This window comes from Paraphaeosphaeria sporulosa, assembly GCF_001642045.1.
Source record: "Paraphaeosphaeria sporulosa strain AP3s5-JAC2a unplaced genomic scaffold CC84scaffold_2, whole genome shotgun sequence".
NCBI classification, from domain to species: Eukaryota; Fungi; Ascomycota; class Dothideomycetes; order Pleosporales; family Didymosphaeriaceae; genus Paraphaeosphaeria; species Paraphaeosphaeria sporulosa.
This window is the reverse complement of record NW_017253361.1, coordinates 1050857-1072124: the sequence shown is the minus strand read 5'-3', so window position 1 is coordinate 1072124 and position 21268 is coordinate 1050857. Positions and strand designations below refer to the sequence as shown.

General features: G+C 55.5%; 8 protein-coding genes across 8 annotated transcripts; 2 read left to right on the top strand and 6 right to left on the bottom strand.

The window, feature by feature from the left end:
* Window positions 1-20: 20 nt before the first annotated feature.
* Window positions 21-1913, top strand: CC84DRAFT_1202265 (uncharacterized protein). Its single transcript, XM_018181762.1, has 2 exons — window positions 21-209; window positions 263-1913. Exons 1-2 carry the CDS (start codon window positions 161-163, stop codon window positions 1783-1785), a joined length of 1572 nt encoding a protein of 523 aa, XP_018039929.1. The 5' UTR covers window positions 21-160; the 3' UTR covers window positions 1786-1913.
* Window positions 1845-3203, bottom strand: CC84DRAFT_1111059 (uncharacterized protein). The gene is made up of 2 exons (XM_018175268.1): window positions 3048-3203; window positions 1845-3001 (listed from the first exon to the last, which is right to left on the bottom strand). Exon 2 carries the CDS (start codon window positions 2809-2811, stop codon window positions 1957-1959), a length of 855 nt encoding a protein of 284 aa, XP_018039928.1. The 5' UTR covers window positions 2812-3001; window positions 3048-3203; the 3' UTR covers window positions 1845-1956.
* Window positions 3204-3307: 104 nt separating this feature from the next.
* Window positions 3308-4307, top strand: CC84DRAFT_1160693 (uncharacterized protein). The gene has a single exon (XM_018177558.1). It carries the CDS (start codon window positions 3359-3361, stop codon window positions 4178-4180), a length of 822 nt encoding a protein of 273 aa, XP_018039927.1. The 5' UTR covers window positions 3308-3358; the 3' UTR covers window positions 4181-4307.
* Window positions 4308-4460: 153 nt separating this feature from the next.
* On the bottom strand, window positions 4461-6896 carry CC84DRAFT_1083823 (uncharacterized protein; the record flags this gene model as incomplete). Its single annotated transcript, XM_018174022.1, has 5 exons — window positions 4461-5350; window positions 5407-5472; window positions 5521-5798; window positions 5854-6607; window positions 6671-6896. The coding sequence occupies 5 exons, from the start codon at window positions 6894-6896 to the stop codon at window positions 4461-4463; spliced, it is 2214 nt and encodes a 737-aa protein (XP_018039926.1).
* A 1111-nt stretch (window positions 6897-8007) lies between these two features.
* Window positions 8008-8617, bottom strand: CC84DRAFT_1160690 (uncharacterized protein). Its single transcript, XM_018177557.1, has one exon. It carries the CDS (start codon window positions 8605-8607, stop codon window positions 8086-8088), a length of 522 nt encoding a protein of 173 aa, XP_018039925.1. The 5' UTR covers window positions 8608-8617; the 3' UTR covers window positions 8008-8085.
* Window positions 8618-9086: 469 nt separating this feature from the next.
* On the bottom strand, window positions 9087-11524 carry CC84DRAFT_1202261 (uncharacterized protein). Its single transcript, XM_018181761.1, has 5 exons — window positions 11221-11524; window positions 11025-11119; window positions 10819-10976; window positions 10606-10729; window positions 9087-10229 (listed from the first exon to the last, which is right to left on the bottom strand). Exons 1-5 carry the CDS (start codon window positions 11428-11430, stop codon window positions 9260-9262), a joined length of 1557 nt encoding a protein of 518 aa, XP_018039924.1. The 5' UTR covers window positions 11431-11524; the 3' UTR covers window positions 9087-9259.
* Window positions 11525-11734: 210 nt separating this feature from the next.
* Window positions 11735-14016, bottom strand: CC84DRAFT_1212973 (glutamate-cysteine ligase Gcs1; the record flags this gene model as incomplete). The annotated part of the gene is made up of 7 exons (XM_018182493.1): window positions 11735-12709; window positions 12760-13342; window positions 13395-13520; window positions 13569-13717; window positions 13768-13833; window positions 13884-13956; window positions 14006-14016. The coding sequence occupies 7 exons, from the start codon at window positions 14014-14016 to the stop codon at window positions 11735-11737; spliced, it is 1983 nt and encodes a 660-aa protein (XP_018039923.1).
* A 3401-nt stretch (window positions 14017-17417) lies between these two features.
* On the bottom strand, window positions 17418-19163 carry CC84DRAFT_1172114 (uncharacterized protein; the record flags this gene model as incomplete). The annotated part of the gene is made up of 5 exons (XM_018179956.1): window positions 17418-17515; window positions 17564-17669; window positions 17730-18056; window positions 18104-19085; window positions 19138-19163. 5 exons carry the CDS (start codon window positions 19161-19163, stop codon window positions 17418-17420), a joined length of 1539 nt encoding a protein of 512 aa, XP_018039922.1.
* Window positions 19164-21268: the final 2105 nt, after the last annotated feature.

Here is a 21268-nt window from a genome sequence, read left to right as displayed (position 1 = left end):
ACTTCGAGGCAACCCGCCTACTCGTGGAAAACAAGCAAGTTTTACTTGTACACGTATACGGCCTTCCTGCAACAAACCAATCGACATTTCTCTATCTTGAATCTATCATTTCTCATCGGTTGGGAGTGAGTCAATTGGTCCGGGATTCGCCACGCACATCATGGACTCATCACAATTTCGGGAAGCAGCTCACAGCGCCATTGACGAGAGTATGGAGGTTCACAATCACGTTTGCTTACACTCTGCTAACGAATATCCTCAGTCATTCGATACTACGACACTGTTGCTGAGAGACCTGTCCTCCCAAACGTCTCCCCCGGATATCTTCGACCCCTCCTTCCCGCAGGCCCACCGGAGGAAGGCGAGCCATGGAGCGCCATCCAGGCCGATATCGACAAAATAATCATGCCGGGGCTTACTCACTGGCAATCGCCTAAATTCATGGCCTTCTTCCCGTGCAATTCTTCTTACCCCGGCATGCTGGGTGAAATGTACTCGAGCGCGTTCAATGCCGCAGCCTTCAACTGGATCTGCTCACCAGCGGTCACAGAATTAGAGACAGTGGTAATGGACTGGATCGCCAAGTTGCTCGCTCTCCCTGACTGTTACCAAAGTGCTGGTGAGGGTGGTGGTATCATCCAGGGCACAGCGAGCGAAGTAGTGCTCACATCGGTAGTGGCAGCAAGAGAAAGATTGATCAGGAGGAAGCTGGGCGACATGCCCGAAGGCGACGAGAGGATGGACAAGGCCGCAGATCTCAGAGGGAAAATGGTAGCACTAGGCTCGGAACACGCCCACTCCTCCACACAGAAAGCCGCAGTCATCGCGGGCACCCGCTTCCGCACCGTCCCCGCGCCACGCTCCACAAACTTCAGCGTTACAGGGAAAGCCCTCAGGGCAACCATCGAAGAACTCAAAGCAAAGGGCCTCGACCCATTCTACTTCACCGCGACCATCGGCAGCACGGGCACCTGCGCCGTCGACGACCTCGAAGGCATCGCCGCCGTCGCCCGCGACTACCCCGATCTCTGGATCCACGTTGACGCCGCCTACGCCGGCTCTGCCCTCATCTGCCCCGAGTACCAGCACCTCTGCCCACACCTCGCGCACTTCGACTCGTTCAACTTCAACCTGCACAAGTGGCTGCTGACCAACTTCGACTGCAGCGCCTTCTTCGTCAAGCGCCGCAAGGACCTCATCGATACGTACAGCATCACGCCGTCGTACCTGCGCAACGAGTTCACCGAGAGCGGCCTCGTGACCGACTACCGCGACTGGCAGATCCCGCTGGGAAGGCGCTTCCGCAGCTTGAAGGTGTGGTTCGTGCTGCGGACGTATGGCGTCACCGGCCTGCGCGCGTTCATCCGCGGGCATGTGAAGCTGGGGGAGTACTTCAACGCGCTGTTGGAAGAGCGCAGAGATGTCTTCTCCGTTGTCACGCCCGCTAGCTTCGGGCTTACCACGTTCCAGGTTAACCCGCCTAAGGCGAATGCGCCGAGTTCTCCAGCGACCCAGGCTAATCCTGCGCACGAGGCGTATTTGAATGACTTTACGAATGACGCCGAGGGCCAGTACAGAGAAGAGGTGAACCGCGTTACGAAGGAGGTGTACGAGAAGGTGAATGCCGGGGGAGAGTTCTTTCTGACCAGCACTGTGGTGTGTGGCTTGTATGTCATCCGTGTGGTTAGTGCGGTGGAGAGATCGGAGGAGAAGTACCTGAAGCGGGTCTTTGACCTGCTACTCGAGACTGCCAATGAGGTAGTCAACGGCAAGGGCAAGGCGTGAAGAGGCATGTTCCTGTACTGCTACTAGTCGGATGGCAGGCTTCCATAATGCCGCATGTTCGAATGTGATTGTTCCTCGCGGATAGCTAGATATGCAACACATCCATCACTTTCAACACAGCAACACTCGTATGAGACCGCCGTTAAATGCCATTGCTTTGCCAGCTCGTCATCAGCTATACGCGTGCCAACCCCATCCACCATACGCCCTCCCACTCACCGCCGCCGCCTTCCCAATCTTCGCCGCCTCGCTATTCCACCTCTCGCTCGCCATAGCCCTCGTCCGCGGCCTCTGCTTATACCCCCCATTCCGATAGCTCCCATCCCCTGCATACTCAAACTCAATTTCCTTCCCCCGCTTATCCGGATCATCGAACCTATCCAGCCACCTATTCAAATGCGCACGGGTGTCCCGTGCGCCCGCCGTGTACGACAAAATGATCCTAATCTGGCGCTTCGGCTTCGCACTGTAGTCTTCTTTTTCGCCCCAGCCGGGCCGCGTGCTGAGCCGCGCGAGCTGCGCAGAGGATAGGCGGTTGAGGAAGGTGACTACATGCGCGAAGTTGTGGTTGCGCACGGTGGTGGTGATGACGGGGGCGTGGAAGAGGACGGCGTCGAGGAATTCCTCGCAGAGCTGGGCGTTTACGCCGACAAGGCCGCAGCGGGTGGCGAGATTGCTGGAGCCGGATTTCAGGGTTGTGGAGCTGTCAGCTGAAAGGATGTGTTTGTAGACTTCGTCGCGGAGTTCTCTGGGGAGTGCGAGGAAGGGTGGTAGGGGGTGGTTTTGTGGGGATGGCCGTGTTAGGGAGGGTTCTGTGGCAGAAGGGATGGGCGATGCAGTTCCCTTGCTCTTGGATATCGAGGGTTGTCCTTCATTGGATTCAACTTTGATGGTGACGGCTTTGCGCGCACGCTTCCTTGGGGTTGGAGCATCGTTGTTGGTGCTATCTGGGGTAGCCGAGGTGGCTTTCTCGACTGGCGTCGAAGAGGGTTGGTTACGCTTTGAACGTCTGAGTTCTGGAGCCATTTTGAAGTTGCGTAACGATAGTGTCTTGCTGTTTTCGATTGTGGTGAAGATATACTCATCTGACGCCAAGAAGGCCAGGGCACGAAGAACGATCCTTCAGGCAGCAATCAGGCGACCGTGGCGCTAGGATCTATAGAGACTACTGCCTGGACACTGCTACAAGGCTGCAAGTGGACAGTGGACACTGAGGCTACACACGACTGAGCACGCATTCTTGATGTGGCTTGGTTTCATACCATGAGAATGGAGATCAGCTCACTCAGAAGCCGCGGGTAGTAAGAAGAAGCAAGACGCTGTACTGGGCGTCTCGAGCGAGCGCAAAATAGGACACAGGATCAGATTCCGGGTGCATGTTGAACAGTCAAAAGCAAACCGGAAAAGTAATCCATGTGCGGTTGTCTTTCCAAGTGTTCGAACGTGCCGTTTCGGCAGATGATGTCATCCGCGCTAACCTGATTGTCTCGGCGGGGACTGTGAACGCCTGGAGACGCCACGGCAGAGTCACGATATATCATACGAACATTACAAGCTATCCCTCTCAGCCACTATGTCGAAATCAAAACCCTTTCCCGCCATTCACGGTGGTTGTTTCTGCGGCTCCACGCGATACCGTCTAGAAACCGCGCCCTTATTCAACCATGCGTGTCACTGCCAGGACTGCAACAAGCATACAGGCTCCGTCTTCGCGTGCTTCACGACCATAGAAACGGAGTTCATCACGTCCTTCGGAAAGACGCCTCCGAAGATCACCACTACTGTAAGACCAAATGGCCTCGTCCGGCATCTCGCTACTTGCGGCACGTGCGGCACGCGACTCTGGGCATCAGGCGACAGGTCCACGGTCATCGCGGACATAAACACGGGCACGCTGGATCTGCCCGAACTCATGGAGCCCGATGTGCATGAATACATCGAGAGCAAGATTTCATGGGTTCTCCTCCCCGAGGGCACGAAAACGTGCAAAGGCCCGTTTGATTACACGAAGTGGTGGCCGAAGAGCAGTCTGAAGAGGCTGGAGGCCGCGATTCAGAGGGCGCAGGAGAGAAAGAAATTACAGGTGAAGGTTGCACAGGCGGAGAGTTTGGACGTTGAAGATGAGAAGGAGGCCGATAAGACGCCTACTGCGCAGACGCCGGATGAGAAGGATGAGGTAGCCGAAGATGACGAGGAGTTTGAGAGGAGGTACCTTGAGACCGAGAAAGCGCTTCAGGAGAGGCTGGAGCAATTGAGTCTGAGGCTGAAGGTCCATGAGAAGGTACAAGGGGATGACTTACGCCCCGGCGTTGTTCAGGCTGCAAAAGAGCCGGCGAGTGAATCACCGTCAGCGGAACCGAAAGAAGTGCCTGCGGCGACGGTCTCCGAGAAATGATGTACTTTGGGTTGCTACTAGACATGATTTCGTCAAGGAGGAGTTTGGTAGCGGGTCGGTGTTGACGTGTCTAAGGTATGGGAGTTGTGATACGATACCACTGCAAATTTACAATGTCATGAACGTCTTTTTGCGTGCAGCTGAGCTATCAGATCACAACCTAGCTTGTGCAACCTCAAAGTCTTTGCGTTTCATATCTTAACATGATGAGAGTGATGAACTAAAAGTATCGTATATTTTACATGCTCCTCCTGCCATGCTCCCAGTCGCATCCCGGAGTCTAAAAGTTCATCCCATTGAACGGTACATCGCTATACATGGTTCCGCCTTGGGGCATCCATCCCCCATAGTTATCGTTAATGTCATCCCACAAGTACAGATCACCGTTCTGGAAGGCCGCCGAGAAGTCGGTCATATCCGGACCTGTGTACATCTGATCGTTGAGCCCTGGTGTCTGGGTTCCACTCGTGGTGGGAAATCTAAATGCGGGAGGTTGCCAAGTTCCCACAGGAAGCTGCGTGCCGCCGAGAACGAAATCGAGCCCTTGGCTCCGAGGAATTTGGGGCTGTTCTGTGAGCGAGGGTGAGGTGGTTAGGGGGCTTGGTGTCGGCAGCTGTTGTGCTTGAGATGTGTATGGTGGCAAGACATCAGTAGTTACGCTAGAAGTGTTTGCGTCGATCATGGCTTGGGCTTTCTTGCTGCGTTTCAGGTGCCCGCCGTTGCGTCTCCATTCTTGATGCTCATCGTGCCATGTCTTGAGCTTCTCCTTCAAGACAAACCGCCAGTGTCCTGGGATTCTGCACTTCTGCGGCCCTTCAGCTTCTGTTGTGATCCTGATCACTGAATCAAGGTAGAAATCTATCTTGAGGCTTTTGGAGTCGATGACTTCACCCATGCCTTCCGCGTCTGTTCCAACAGCGTAATCCACCTTTAGTAGTGCAACAAGAGCGAAACAGGCGCGAACGAAGTTGATACCTGCGGCCCTTTGCAGCTTCGATATCGACATTTGGAGGAAGCAGTCAAGGATGGAATGCGCAGAACTGATGCACATAATAGTTGCATTGATCTGGAGCGAGGAGCGGGAGAGAAGGCTCTCCGGTTGAATGCATGCGTCATCGTCCAAAGCTGGAAGTGTCATGTGCCGATTTCGAAATTCTGGCGCGTCATATTCTGTCTGGAGTCAGACTTGTGCGAGCAGAAAGTCGTTGGAAGAGTGCGATACTTACTGCCTCCATCCATGGCAAACTCCCACATGGACATCATATTCTGATGAAATTCCATCGAAAGAGTCACTGAAGGGTGGTTAGATTGCTCGGTAGCGCAGGATGGCGGGTACTTACTCGTCATGACTTCGTCCGGCACAGCCTTCTTCCACTCTTGCATCCTCCGCTCGAAGATCTTTAAGATCGCTTGCAAGCGCAGTTCTGATAGGGTGAAGCTGGTAGAGGCATCGTCAAAACCAAAGGCTGTGTAGGCTTCGTCGGCAATGCGCTGTAATCTCAGCCACGCGATCAAGGTCTTGTCCTGGGTTTTCGGACTTTTGAGAAGCAGAGCTTCACATTCGCCCATCCAAGAGTTGAATAGCAGAATGTTTGGTCTTCGAAACCGCATCGAGAGACTACGTAAAGATTAGATGCTCGTAAATGAGTCTGTGCGTAGATATGACGACTAACCCGGCTATAATTGTATACAACGAGAGAATAGTTCGACAATGTTCCAGAAGCTCATCGGCAGAAGAGATACGCTGTAGTGATCTGATTGCTCGTTTCGGTAGCTGCTCGTGCGTCCTTGGTTTGGAAGCCAATCCCAGCTCCAGCGCCATACTGGCCGCTAGATTCGTGTATTGGTAGATTTGCATCTGCCCAGGGTTATTGGGGGGCGTATAGTAAGCAACTGATATGAAGAGCGCTTGGACATGTTGTAATGATTTTTCTCCATTGACGAACAGTGACCTTGCGTAGAAGTAGACCAGTTCTTCATGTAGCTTGTTAGATAAAGCAGATCCCAGACCCTGACTCGCTGCAGCCATGACTGCGTGAAAAAGGGCTGGCTTCTTGGACCTTAGCTCATTTGCTGTTACTTCTTTTGGAATTGTGATCCCCGGGTAGTCCACAAAGAGCTCTTCCCGGTAAAGTTTGAGAAGGCTCTCCGCCAATTCTATGGTAATCACACCACGGTCAATAATGTCATTGTCGGTCGTCAACAAATCGTGCCTCGTATCGTTCCTAGAAATGTTCTGTCTTGGTGGCCATGGGTCGTTAGATCTTAATGGTTCTTTGGCGATGGAACTGTCTTGACTCTGTGAATAACCTGAGGACTTTCTTTCTGGAGACTCTGTAGGCTCTAGCTCGTCATCATCCATGGACTCGTCATGGTCATCTTCTTCGATCGGTGGAATTGTTGAGTTTGGTTTCAGCAGAGCAGTGACTAATAACGAAGTCAAAGAAGTTTCCTACAATGTGAAGATGCATCGGGCGCCAAACCACTTACGATGCTTTAGTTCCTTCTCGAGCTCCGCTACGCGAACATCGGTTCTCTTCCGTTGCCTTCGTTTCGCTGGAGGCGCGAAAACACACTGACGTCCCGCTTTCGCGCATCGCTCACATTGTGATGATGATGAGTTTTGGTTGACTAAGCACCGCACCTTCGAAACTCGACAAGCTTCGCATGCTCGGTTAAGTTGTACTTCGCCGCTTTTCTTCACTCCTGCATCCATTGGTGATGGCGACATTTCTTTGATGGATACGGCACTCTCGCCGATCAAGCAGGTGCGTAGGGACGCTGACGGTAGATTACAAAGTGTGCGACCAGCTACACGCCTACATGAATGCGAACAGCTGGTCGACACTGGGAGCGATAGCGGGTCGCACTTGGCACTCTCCGGTATGGGCGCTTTACCGTGACGTATGGGCGATGATGCTTCTGGTGGCAGACGCAATCAAAACTTTTCCTGAGCGGTTGGTCGTGTGAAGCTACGAAGAGTGGGGTCTTTAGGACAATTCGGCGTCGTACGCAAGCGAGCAAGGGTTCTCCAAGTCGTAGTAGATTGATAGTAGTTGTTATTCAGGCCACGATGAGGCTATCTGGGCGCGCTGGGCTGGGTGTCCGTTAATTGTTGCTGCCTTCGAGATCAAGTGCTGACTCCACACTGATGATGTTTCCGGGGCTTACACTATACCTATAAAGCTTAGCGTTGCGTAGCGTCGCGCTGACAAAGATGAACACTGCGTACTGTGTTGTTAACGCCGGGGCCTTCAACTCCGAACTCCGGCTGTCTTTATTGTCTTCTATTACCTCCTGTAAATGTGCTCAAGTTCACGCAGCATGCACTGCGTCCTAGGAATCGCCAAAAGAAAAACCCGTCTCCTGGCTGCGGTGCCAAGCTCGCTATATAGCCAATACGCGAGTTCCTAATGGGCCGCAAAAGCGCGCACAAATCGAGGCGGTTCGATTCGGGTTTTGCGGCTTGTGGTATGAGATGCAAATTTCCGTGGGATTCGTTGAGAACTTGTTGTTTTGTCATTGAAAATGACATCATGAGTCGACGCTCTTTGAAAGGGAGCTGAAAGATTAGGTCTCGGGTCCGAAATACACATGGCTTACTTTCCAGGACGCATTCGCTATTGCAAGTACACACACAGTACGGGCAGCGCAGCTCACAATCAGCAAAAGCAAGACTCGCCCGCGACATTGCTCTAGAATGCGATGCGATGGTGCGAAGGAAACAATCGTCCGTATCGACATAGACGTCAGATGCAAGCCAGAACCTTGCCAGTATGATTCACGATTGTGTACCTTGATCGGTCACTCCTATGTATATACCCCACGGCGCCTGCCCAGGAAGAGTACCGCCACGCTTCGGCATCGCCAACGTCTAACTACATGCCCAAGCATGCGCCCACCTCTCATCGTCCCTTCCCCTTCCCAGCCTCCAGCCCAGCACACCAATAATCTGCCACACAATTCCCCCTCGCACCATCCTCCCTAATTCTGACCGCTGTCTCTCCATCCTTGAAACACACATAATCCTCATCCCCCAATTTCGCATCCCCTGCCAACGATCCCTTCGCCCCAGTCGCTGCATCCGCCGCGATTGATGCCGAAAACACCTTGTCGTTCCACACCTTGACCTTCCACCTGACGCCTTCCCACGGCTCCGGCGGCTGCGCTACGAGCGCAGCTTTGTCGGGCTTAGGAGCCTTCGTGTCGGGGTCGACATTCGTCACATTGAGCGGCTGGCGGAAGTAGGCTATGGCGGTGAAGTTTGCGGAAGGCGTGGGATTGTCGTCATCATTTCTATTTTTTGGGACGCAGGTTACGAGGTAAATGTTGTGGGCTTTTGCGGCTGCCAGGTCGGTGGTTGGAGGAAGAGCCGGGTGTGCGAGGGCAAAGTAGGGCTGTGCACCCAGGAGGAGCGCAGCCAGCATGGACTGAAGCCGCATGGTTACAGTGATGGTTTGGCTAGATGGGCTGTAATGCTCAATGGTACGTGATGGAACACGATCGACATTTTTCCTTCCATTTATACTTCGCCTAGGGCGATGGTATCAGGTACGTGGAGCTGCGACTACCGGGTCGGCATCTATTCGATTATAATTGATCATTTAGCCCAATAAGACGAGCTGACCGTTCTATAGTTTTTTTGTTGGCTCGCGTAATGTCAGATCAATCGCTTGAGAATGGGTAATCTATTCCACGTGTACTGCAGAATCAATATGGAAGTCTAGGCACGGCTTCTAATATGCGAGCACTGTCAATGGTGACGCAAAAGGCACGAGTACGAGGTCAACATCTGATATTGTATGAATGGTGCAGGGGCACGCGAAGAGGAAGGAATACTAGAAGGGGCTTTTGGTAAGACGTATCCTTTCTGCCGGATGTTCACCCAGCAGGCATGATTCGTGTGCGGATGAATATGCGCGCCGCAGCAACTTTGCCAACGAAACTACCGACCTGAAGAGCTCAGCATGCGACGACTTGAATACACAGTCCAATCACCCTTGTGTACCCCCAGGATCGCTTAATCAGCTCATGGCCCGCAAATACGCTGAGCGTTTACGCTGCTAGTGGAGAGTCAACTCAAACATCTCCCTTCGCAGCATCATTCGAGTTTTCATCCCAAACAGCAGTGTACCAGTCCATGTCTGCCTCTCCTAAATGGCCATCACCATTACCGTCAGAGCCTTCTGGATCCGCCACAGGGCTCGTCACAGACTCACCGACACCAACACTCTCCAGTCGCTCTAGACTTTGATCTTGCCCATCCATCCTCCCATACACCAACGCCTCAGGATATCTCTCCCGGATATGCTCCAAGTACCTCGCCACCTCTGGCGAAGCGCGGTAAGGTCGAGCATCTGACGTGGTATTGCGCTGCAAGTAGTCGACCATGCGCAGGGACTCCAACAAGATTCCATTGACTAAGTCAGGGTTCTGGGACATGTTCTGCGGCGGCTGAAGATACGCTGAGTTATTCTCGGATGCGATGAACGGGTCTGGCGTATCCGCGGTGCAGTTTTCTAAGTAACGTGCTGTGTGGGCGGCGTTGCGGAGGGTGTCTTGGACTACAGTCTGGTCCTCGTGCAGGCTAGAGATTACGAGACCGCTGTTGCGCCCAGCAGAAAGTGAATGACCTGCGGTCATGCGCTCCACTGGCGTACGAGCCTTGGGGGAGTAGTGGTCATTCTTTACGGTACGCTGAGTTCTAGCCGCGTCCTTCATGTGCTGGTATCGCTGTCCAATGTCCCCTCTAGTCTCTCGCTCACAATCCCTTGAGCGCACACCTCGTTGTAGGGGAGAAGCGGAGCGGGCACCGTCTTGCCTGCGGTCAGGGCCCGAAGTGCGACGAGCATTGTTGGAGCCAGAGGTAAGAGGTGGAGCGTTGCGAAGGCTGCGCTTGCGAGGAGCGCTGTTCCGGTTATCCACCATTGTTGTTGGCGGGTAATATCTGAGAGAAGATCGAGGTGAGGTGGAAGCGAGACGAAATGAGCACCAAGTGTTTGCGTGCGCGTTGTTTGGGCAGAGTGCAAACGGACGCGTAGAGCTAGCACTGGCCAACCTTCATACAGTACTAGGATAAGAAAAATTAGTACAGTATGCTACCCCAGGATAGCCAATTCGTAGACCGACTGCATCCAAAGTCTTGTCCTGGTGCTGTAGCACTTTATGGATCGTGGGCAGGCATCGGTGAGCTATGGCTTTCGTAGGGAAGCTGAACTATCAAGGTGGTTTCATTAGAAGAAAACATGGATGATATTATACATTGTAGGAAAAGAATTCGCTATGATGAGCTAGAATCAAGGGTTCGCTATGTCTCAACGCCAATGCACCGCAAAGTCCCAGCTATTCTCGTCTAGATAACCTGCTAGGCTGAAGGTTGCTCGCTGACTACGCAGGGCCGCGAGAGCAACGAGGTAGGCACCTACTTCTCCATGGCACGAATCACACGGTTCCCCACCGTCCACCCGCCTTGCAGCTCAGCACAAGCGTCCTGCTTCTCCTGCAAGCCTCTAGTACCAGCATCCTTGAGGTTCACCGTACAAACAACGCCTGCTCTCGTGTCAGCTCAAACATGCCCTCCTTGTGTCCATCCAAGCACATGCCCGCCCAATCACCTTGGAGAACACCGCACAGCTCACCCGGCGAACCCACACCTTCCAGCACACCAAGGATTCCCGCATCTACGCCCGAAAAGTCGACCGCGCACTTGTCTGTATCCAACACCTTGCCAGGGAGCAACTCGCACATCTCGGACGCGGTGTACACGGTGCGGAGGTCGGACCAGGTGTGTGCAAGCCTTTAGCTCTCGTCACTATCGTTTGCGAGCGCAGTGAGAAGTGCTTACGTGGTGGTACTTATGGGAGGGACGCCCTTGAAGAAGTCAGGGTCACCGTGGAAGGGTGACTCCGGGCACTTCTTGATGCAGATGTACAACGTCACCTACACACGCGGGTAGGAAGTCAGTGTAAGCCATAGAAGGGTGGCATTGGTCATGTGGTCGTTTCTCAGACACGGCGATGTCGAAGCGGTGCGTTACGTACCGGCATCAGGCAGCTCATAAGACAGCCCATGGTGTGCTGCTTGGTAGGGTGGGGTGTGTTGTCAGGACCTGTAAAGGGCGGAAGTGGGTGGTTGAAGGAGCTCTCGGTGACAACGATGTGTAATTTGCTTGACGTCGTTACTCGATAGAAGGTTGGGAATAGAGCATTATGTAGATGCAGGTACATCAAATGCATGTCTTGATCATGCATGCCCTGTCGAATCAACCGTGGCCGTAGTGGGAAATGACGAACGACAGTGAACTATTGGGAATCGCACCCATAAACCATTGGCCGCTGTTTGCATTCCCGACTTTATGTGAATATTTGGAGCGTTCAAGGGACCATGCAAGTCTCCCGCACCAAAGCTACAGGACATCGTCGTTGAATTATTTCGTATATTACCCTACACGGCAATACCGCCTGTATAAATCCCACCATGCAGTCCACGCGCTATGCAAAAATCCACAGCTATCCACCCAACTTTTGAACCCAGCACCTCAAGCGCGATATACCCTCAGCGCCTCTTCCCCAACATCTCCTTCCCCAGTCCATCTCTGCCCTCCTCTCTTGTAATCTGCTCCGTCGCCTTGACAAGATCATACGTAATCTCATCGCCGACCACACTATCCTTCTCGTACTTCGGATGTGTCTGCACAAAATGCCGTATCCACTTCGCTGCAGTCCAGTACGTTCCATCCGCACGCTTGCGGATCAGATCCAGATAACGTGCGAGATCGCAGCGCGTCTCGACATCGACATTCATGCTGTCGAGGTAACTTTCCACCAAAGGGATCAGTCCGGGGAAGCAGTCTTTGCCCTCGGCGGACTGCTGTCCATTGATGACCTCGTTGATGGTCATCAGTTCGTATTCGTCTTCGACGGGGCCGACGGGCGTGGGCGGCCTGCTACCTTCGGCGGGAGTGGACGTGCCGGTAGAGTGCGAGTGCGAACCGAAGGGGTTCTTGCGGAACCAGAACTTGTCTGCTGACAGTGCATCACGCTTGTGGGCGGTTTCCATGTTCTCAGAAACCCGCTGGATCGGCAGGTAGAAGTTTAGGTTGAAGCTTAGAATTGCTCGCGTGATGAGAACGATGAAGATGCTGAATGCGGCATTTTCGAAGTCGGTTATTTGGATCTCCATCGGGCGGAATTCGACGCGCCATCCCATGTCGGTGTTTGGTGGCGGAGGCTTGAACCGCATGTGCTGCCAGTTGGTGGACTGGAGGTTCTCGAAATGATCAGCCTTGGAGAGGTCCAGAGTCTCGAGATCTTCGGCGAAGACCACGATTGGATCACGGATGAACAGGTGCGCAAAGTGAGTGGCAAGAAGATCGTCCATGCCACCTTCTACTAGGCGCTGCTTGATATCTTCGTCAACTACAAGGTCAGGGTCAAGGTATTCGCGCCGTAGACGTGGGTCCTGTGATATGTATGTTGAGTTGGAGGCGTAGCGAGACTTGGGTAGACGCCATCTGTCATTCTGGAGAGGCTATCATATAGTCAGAGTGGCGCTCGATACGATGCGTTACTTGTGTTTACCTTCTCTCCAAGTTCTTCTGGGGTTCGATCATCCACTGCTCTGCTAATCTGGTTCCATCGAACATCAGTGTCAGCCAGGAACCCTTTGTAGATTGGTGTCGCCGCTGTCAACGCGAGTAAAATAGGGCCAAGAGGACTGAGCTGATCGTACATCGTACGTCCCTCCTGAATGTTTTTGGCCTGGAATGTGATTTGCAAGCAACAACTTCCCATTCCAAAAGCCATGGCATCCATATAGATGTGGTTGTCTTTGGCAGCACCGTTGCGAACATCGTCATCTTCAGGCCATCGGTGGAGATCATAATTCACAGTAGGGTCCTTGAATGGCCACTGTGTCTTTTCGTCTCTGAAGACTGGCACATTGATCTCGACTTTCCTGCCTCTTCGCCAGCGGATGTTGGCTGCCAAGGTCGGAAAGCGGATATGCGGGTTAGCGATCTCATCGGGCACATACTGAGATCGAAGCTTCGGGCCGGAAGCAGGGTATGCCGGCACGATGCAGTCAGGCGAGCCAAGCCGGGGAAAGGTGGTTAGTGTGATCGGATACTCAGTCGCTTCCATGTGGTCCTTGGCTATCATTCGTCTGCAGCGGATCAGTGCTGTTTAGAGGCACGATAAGCGGGTGAGAAAGTTACCTCCACTTCATGTTAGGCTCAACGTCTAAAAGATCTTTGAACCCGATACCCCATGGCTTTCCAGGGGTAGCTTCCAACATGAAGCGTCCAAACTCGGGATGGAAGACAGGGGCGGTCTCGCCCTCCCTTACGATGTCAATGATCTGAGTGACATTCGCGGCAGATGATTCTCACTTTGCTGAGCCTCTCTGTACTTCAGGGACGCCGCCGCCTTCTTGCAGTAGCTTTTCGTCGTTTGCTAGCGCCGCTAGAATGTCAGCCTGTCGCAGCGACAGGCGGACCTTGCGGTTCTGCTCATCGTAACACACGACGAGATATTCGATCTGGTGATTCCATCAGTCACAGCTCGTGCTACTGGACGAACAGACCGCACCTCGTCACCCCAGAGCAGTGCTGCCCTCTCTTTGCCCTTGGCGTTTCCCCAAATAGCTAGGAGTTGCTGGACACGTCAGTGTATTGCTCCACTACCGCCACTTGCAGCGGACGTACTTCGATGCCCCAGGAGCGGACTTTGCTGGCGACCTTTTTGGCCTCTGGCCATTCCAGCGGGGTTCCCAAAGCGCTTGCCTGCCGTTAGCTGGCATAATCAATACGGTGGTGCACGGTCTCACAGCAGCCCCATTCTTAAACAGCGTTTGTGAAGGCCGGGTTCTCGTCCAGTCCAGGATGGGCGTTACGAGCGCCCGCCGCCGATCTGATCTGTGAGTGGCGGGCTGTTCCCTAGGATCTGGAGGAAAACTCGGGGAGTACAGCAGAAATCTAACTTTAGCGGGGTACCTGGACGCGCGAGGCTGCAAGAGCGGAACTCCAGAAGCACCGCGGAGGAGCGATCAGATGCAGCGCCGTGGCGATCGGTGTGATGGGGAAATGCAAAAGCGCAGTTACTGTAGGAGCAGATGCCGACATAGGAATAATGATGAACAGAGGGTCTGGATTAGTAATGGATGGTGAGGATCCACCAGTTGCCGGCGGAACGACTAACCCCTCCGAGGCAGGCCGCTCCCGTTCGCGCTTTCCGCGTTCGCTGCATGTAAACGAGCGCGCCCGCGGTGTCGGAAGCCCGACCAACGTCCTCTCATCTCCTCCAGACGACGCCGGTGACAGCACCTCGGGCATCACAGCAGCAATGCATGACTGTACAGCGGACTCGCTTGAGCCTGTCCCGTGTCACGGTCGCTTCCCCACGTGCGCTCCTCTCCGACTAAAAATGTATACGAGCCTCGCTGCGAATGGCAAAAGAAGCGCCCGTCCCGCTGGCTGCTGCATGCCCGTCATTCCAGCGCTTTCTGGTTGGGCTCGCGGATGATGCCTACGTGCCGCAAGCGATGACAGCTGCAGGGCCATGGGGCCTCGAAAAAAACGACATCTCGCTGCGGGGTTGGGCATCATGTGTTGGACGCCGACGCTCACATGTTGCCTTCGAGTCGCACAGTGCACTTGTGGAGCGCCCGCGCTCGCCACGGTTAGTGCTATCGCGCGCTGGTACGCGTGGATCGCACCGCTGCCTATCTGTGATTTATCGATCTGGGGTGCTACGTTGCGCCATCATCCAAGGAGCAGTGCAACAATATTCTCTAGTATCGCAAGCATCATGTAGAGAGCGTTGACGGCATCTGACCGAAACGCATCAACACTACGGATGGGCAAGTGAGCGCTGTATCACGAAGACCCACGTGAGCATCTGGTCCCTTCCAACATGTCTCAGAAGCGTCTCAAAAGAAGGTAATCGAATGTACACCCTCAATGACCGCTACGTACTCTAGTGCTTCCTAGTACATGGAAAACTAGATCCAACTATCTGGTTCTCGGGACTGCGAAAACAACGATACCAAGTTGAGCCCAAGTGCCCTTTGATCAATTCAACAATCAACCCTCATTTGCATTCTATCACATACGAAAGGACAGTCACGCACCTGCTCTGTACCACGTCCGTGGTCTCACACCCAGCAACGACGCCCTCGGTACTCCCTGCAATCCCTAGCGTACCTATCGTATCCTGAGAAAAAAAAACCGCCCCATATAAACTTTCTTTTGCGGAGGGCACTTTCCACGTCGCCTGTGTACAAGCTGCTTTTTCCGGGCCGCTCCCGCTACAGGAGTGTGCTGAAGAAGCGAGTACGGAGTGTCGATGCAGGGCAGAGGACAAACCCTTTCTTCTCTCTGGGCAAAGAAAAAAGCCATTAGCGGACTAACTTCCGTGATAGGACCATGAGGAGTGAGACTCACGCGTGCGAGCCTCATCAGCGACGGCATCATACAACAGACTTGTAGTGCTTACGTAGATATTCTCCCCTCGAGGAGTTGTGGGGACGCGGGTGCGCTTTGTGAACGTCCACGACGTGCTTTTCGATAGATCGTCGCGCACAGAGGAGGAAGGCATCTGCCCAGGCCCGCGGTATGTCGATGGACTGTGGTGGTGCAGTGTGATCTGCACTCCTCACGAGCGATGAAAACATGTGCACCACGTGCCTCTTGCCCTACCTCCCTCCCTCCCTACCCACCGTTCTTTCATCCCAGCATATCAGCACCCTCACCTACCACAGTTTCTGTATCCCAGCCTTCCCGTTCCACAGCTTTCCTCTCACTATACACCCCTAGCTCCAAACCTCCCCACTACAGAGTGCACCGGCCATCTCTGCGCAACCCCGCCGATCTGCCTGCGCTGCCGTGCACCGCTCCACAGCACAGCACAGCGCGCCGCCGCACAACGCACACGCGGCGCTGCGCAAATGCGGAAAGCAGAAGCGAGCGCTGTGCTACGAGAAAACCCGGGGGAGTGGCCGGGTCGCCGTCTACCAGCTTGCTGTCCTCTGGTCGGGGCGGAGAGGAGTCAGTGAGGCGGAGCAGAAGTAAGAAAGGCAAGGGAGGACTCTTGTCGGCAGCTTGGGATATTTGGAGTTCCCTGCGACTAGCGGAGGGGGATGCGTGCGTGTCGCGCTATCATAACAATCTCCATCACAGGTGCTTGCTTTGGGCATCGCTATCCTGCCCGGCGCAGCCAGCCTCAGCGCCACGCGCAAGCCCGTCCTCGGATCATTGGCTCAGCGAATCAAACGGGCGCTAGGCGCGACGTCTTGCGACAACTCTCCGGCTTCTGAGGCGCGCTGGAAGCGGAAGAATCTGCGAGCTCGCTCAAGGGAAGACCGAGGGCGGAAAAGCAATGCAAGGCGGATGTCGTGGCATGGTTGTTTGTGCTGGGAGAGAACGCGCAAGGGCATGCCGTGGGAGGTGAAGGTGCTGCTGTGTAGCGTAGGATGGGGCGGGTGATGAAAGCAATTCGCACGTTGCAGATCGTGAGGATCCAGCTAGCACGTGAATTTGTTCGACGAGAGCCTGTAGAGTCAATTCGTGACATTGGTAGAAGGAAGGGACAGCAATGTAGTTCAACAGCGGTAGCTCTTTCCATTTGTCTACCTCCTCTCGCCTCACCTCGCTTCTCCCTGCTAATAATTTTCTTCCTCGTCTTCTTCTTCCTCCGCCGCTGTCCTCACATCGCTACCCTTGTCCCATATGCTTCTAACAAAGCGTGGACCGCACTCTTCGTTGCACCTACAGAGCGATGAAATATAAGCAAACGCCGTGAACCAGGGGGCTAGCCTAAGAGCCGGCCGGTATCTGAGATCCAAAATGCTGGTATAATAACACCCACAAGACAACACCAGAGAATCTCCAAATGACGATTAAATGTACAGAGCGTTCCGCGTCTCCAATAAGGCCGACGGTGCGATGATGACGCAGTAGAATGAGGTACAGTCCGTAAATGCAAGCATGCTTTGCGCGACGCCAGGGCTCCTTTCCGGTGAATAACTCAACAAGAGACGATGCGGGAGATGGAATGTGTAACGCCAGAATCCGGTGGTAGTAGTATATATAGCCTAGCCAATGCTAGGGCGACGCTGGTAAAGACGACTTTTTGCTGTGTGCTAGGCGGTGGCCGCGGCCAGGATGCCGCGTCGAGAATAGGTGGTGTGCCGAATCGGCCAGTGCGTAGGCTCGGGGACTCGTAAGTGACGCCGGTAGATTCTATCCAGTGGGCGATCCTTGGTCAAGCGATTTGGGTCGCAGGTTTGAGCTCGTCATGGCCTGCTTGCCGCCCATTTTGCGTGTCAGCTTCGCGTAGTCTGCATCGGATTAGTTTCGCAGGAACAATCTTGTCTTTGAAGACTTACGAAGACCGCATGCATTGCACAAAGTTCTGGCTCCGTCGGGTCCGCGTCGCCATTCTGGAGTCTCGGCACGGTTACAGCTATGACACCTGCCTGGAGGCGCCGCTCGCTGCGTTGGCTTGTTAGGCATGAGTCCGAGCTTACTTGTAGTAAGGGGAAGGAAACTTACCCCTCGACGTTTCTTTGGGTCTGGGCCGGCGAAACCGCCAACTCCTTTGGGGTCATCGCCATAGTTGCTCTGAGCGTCGTGCTCGTAGCCGTTCATCCGTCCGTAACGCGGATCCTGTGGCGGTTCGACAAGGCTTGCTTGGTGGTTGAACACGACTTCTCGCATCCGTTGCAGGGAAATTTGCACTCTTTCGCTGTGCTTTATCATGTCATCCACTTCATCGAGCCTCGGCATCGATTGCGGAGTCATGCCAATCCGCTGAGTCTCGTGAGCTCGTTGCCTGTAGATTTTACTAAAATCCGTGATTCGGCCCGCACCTTCGGCCATCTGAAACGAATTAGCGTAAAATCTGTAAATCAGACCGTCATACATACTTCGTTGAGAGATGCTTCAAGGTCAAAACTTTCCAAATGTCTCTTTACGGATTCTCCATATGGCGCGAGGCTGGCTGGATTGAGCTTCTTCTCCTCGAGACGACTGTCCCATTGTCCAGCGAATGGCCGCGGAGGTGCGGAATATGTTGTTGCAGACGGTGGATACGCCGCATTTGGCGCGCCTGGGGCAGGCGCAGACAAGGGGTAACTTGATGGATACTGCTGCTGGTAACCATAGTTGGGATTCATTGGTCCAGCAGAATGAGGCGCCGCGGGCTCGTACGTGGCAGATGACTGGGGCGGGTAGTTGTTATAAGAGTAGCTAGGTCGCACAGGGCCCGGAGGTGGTGACCGGTCTGTGCGGATGGGATGAAGGGCGGGAAGTTTGGAATTCTGCTGAGGAGCGGAATACGAGGGACGAGGTTCGGAGAAGGACGGGCGAGGTTCTGAAAAAGAAGGACGAGGCAGCGAATCCAAAGGTGCTGCAGGCGGTGGCGGAGGAGGACCAGTCGTTGACGACGTTCCCATAAACGGACTTCGTGTGTGGGCGAAGGGATTGGAAGGGCCCTGATTGCCGTGAATGTCGGTCGAAAAGGCTCTGGTCCTCTGGTCGGTTGGCGACGTTGTCGACGGAGGGAAGTATGACTGAGGCGCTGAAGTAGGCGCAGGCGGAGGGCCGGGGGCAGATACTGGGAAAGCGTGCGGTGGTTCGGGGCCGCCGAGGGCTTCCTGTATGGACGGCAGCGAATGTCGTGCGGGCTGCCGTTGCGCGTCGTCTTCGCCAGAGGTTCTGCGCGACTCCGGGGGGGATAGCAACCCTCCCAGCGCACCTGGCAGTGTGCTGGCGGCAGACGATTGGTGGCCGTGGTGGGCAAGCGGGTGCAACGAGCCCATGGGGGCAGCGGAAGCCGAGTGTTTTCGCTGGTAGTCCATCTCTTCCCGCTTAACTTGGTCCAGATTGCTTATTGACGGGAGACCGATGCTACAGTACAGGTTAGCGAGAGTAGCCAAAGAGCGCGAGGGCAAACACGGACCTATGCCTGGAATCGAGAGCTTCCATGGCAGGCGGCCGGGGCGAGGGTGACGAGCCGCGAGCCGCGAGCTGCTGCGCTGCTGGCAGAGCAGAGCCGCGAACGGCTGCGGGGGCGCGCTGTATGTATCCGCACAACGACGCAAGACGGCGAGCCGTGCTGCGAACTGCGGATGGCGGCCAAGGGTCCCCAGACTCAGCGCCTGGTTTTGCTGCAAGAACCCACGCGCGCAGCGGGCATCCGACCAGATGCGATGGGCAGGCGGCACAGGATGACGGCGTGTCGCTGGTCGTCGAGGGCGCACGGCGGTGCTGCAACGGGATGCGGCGGGCAGCACAATGGGCCGTGGAGGGGCTGCAACCACTTCCTCCTCTTCAGACACAGAGCGTACGGACTGGGCGCTTAAAGAGGGCGCGAGCAAGATTCGTCCGGAGGATGCTCGGATGGCAGGGTGGGCGTGGAGGTCGTGATGATAGGGTCCCGTGATGTCAGAAGTCGAGGTGAAGGGCAGGTTGGCGGCTGGGAGGGACTGGGACTACGAGCACGACTACGCTACCTGGGGCGGGATGGAGGGAGCAGTGCTAGGCGGCGCTGCAGTTCCTTCGCAACGATCGGAGATGGGCCGATGCAGCGGGCATGGATGGGTGTGACGAGCGGGCTGCACGATGGTGGAGGAGCCAGCAGTATACAGTAGTATAGGTGCCGGGGTGCTACTCAGTATTGGGATGATGGCATGCCGCGTGAACAGGCCTGTCGTCTTCTTTTGCACTCGAGCGGCTAAGCGAACGAGAAGCCGTCGGCAGGGAACGCCCGCGCAGGCCAGACAGGCAAGATCGGCAGCGAGCTGGCACCAGACTGCACCGGATGGGCGCCTTCGGATTTCGCTGCTCCCTGCCTGCCGCGCCCAAACCCATGCCGCCCATCGCATCGCATCCCATGCCTGGCCCCATGTCGCTGCTGTCGGCGTGGGCGGCGCGCCCTCGCAGCTCGAGAGCCAGCACCCCGGCGCCGTGTGCCTCTTTGGGCGGCGCGGCCAGTCGATCGATGAGAGCCCCCGGCCGTCATGCACTGCACTGCGCCCTGCAGCCCCGGCGCCGGCCCACGCCCACGCTCCCCCCCGGCCACCCCCAGCAATGCTGCCCGCCAGCGCCGTGCCATTGCGCAGGCTGTGTCGACAGTCGGCGGCCAGACGTGCTCCCTTCGCGCCCTGTGTCTGCTTGCCAACCATCCACGTCCGGTCCACGTCCCGTGCAGGCAGGCAGGCGTGCTGCGGCGTCGTGCTGCTGTCCCGGGGAATCGCGCTGTGAATCGGCGCTACCAGTCGGATCGCGGGCTAACGTCCGGCCAATCTCACCCAAAGCCCTCTCCACCACGAGCGAGCCGTTCAGAAGCCTTGCCGAATGTTCGCGCCTACGGCAGAGATCAGATCGCGAGCAGCGCCCCAGGCCCATGCATCGGCTCATCCTACCCTGCCGGGCGCCGTGGCGAATAAAAGTGGCCTGACGCGCTCGCAGCCTCTGATTCCGCCAGCACGGCGCCCATCGCCCGGCTTGCCCAAACCCCTCTATTGCATCGCCCAGCATGTGCTGCGTCTCTGGTACGCTCCCGCCACGGCCGTTGGCTCAGCTGCTCTCCACACGTGCCGGTGCAACGCCCTGGCACGGCGGCCTCGTCGCTGCAGCGCTGTGATGCGCCCGTGCTGCGCTGCCACCATGTGCGGCGCCGCTGTCAGAAGAGGCGTGAACTGCGGGCCTGTCCAGGATCAGCCCACGCCTCCACGCAGCATCGCCATCGACGCGCTTCGAATCGAGATCCAGCCCATCTGCCGCCGTCGCTTCTTGGCGCGCAGGCCCCCGTTGTTTCTCGTCGAGTGCAGACAAGACGTTGCGACGCACCCGTCACCCTGCCGTCGATCCAGCACACGAGTCCATGAGCAAGCTTCGCCTCTGACCTGCGAGGAGCCATCCACATCTGCCCAGTTGCGCGCACCCTGTGTCCCGCGACTCGTGTTGCCGGATCCGCGGAATGACGTTGGCTATCTTGGGCCTGCCATGTCGTAGCGTCATCACGAAACGGAGCAGGCATCATCCCGTGTGTCGCTGCGACCTGCGAACCAAACCTCACCACCGCTGCC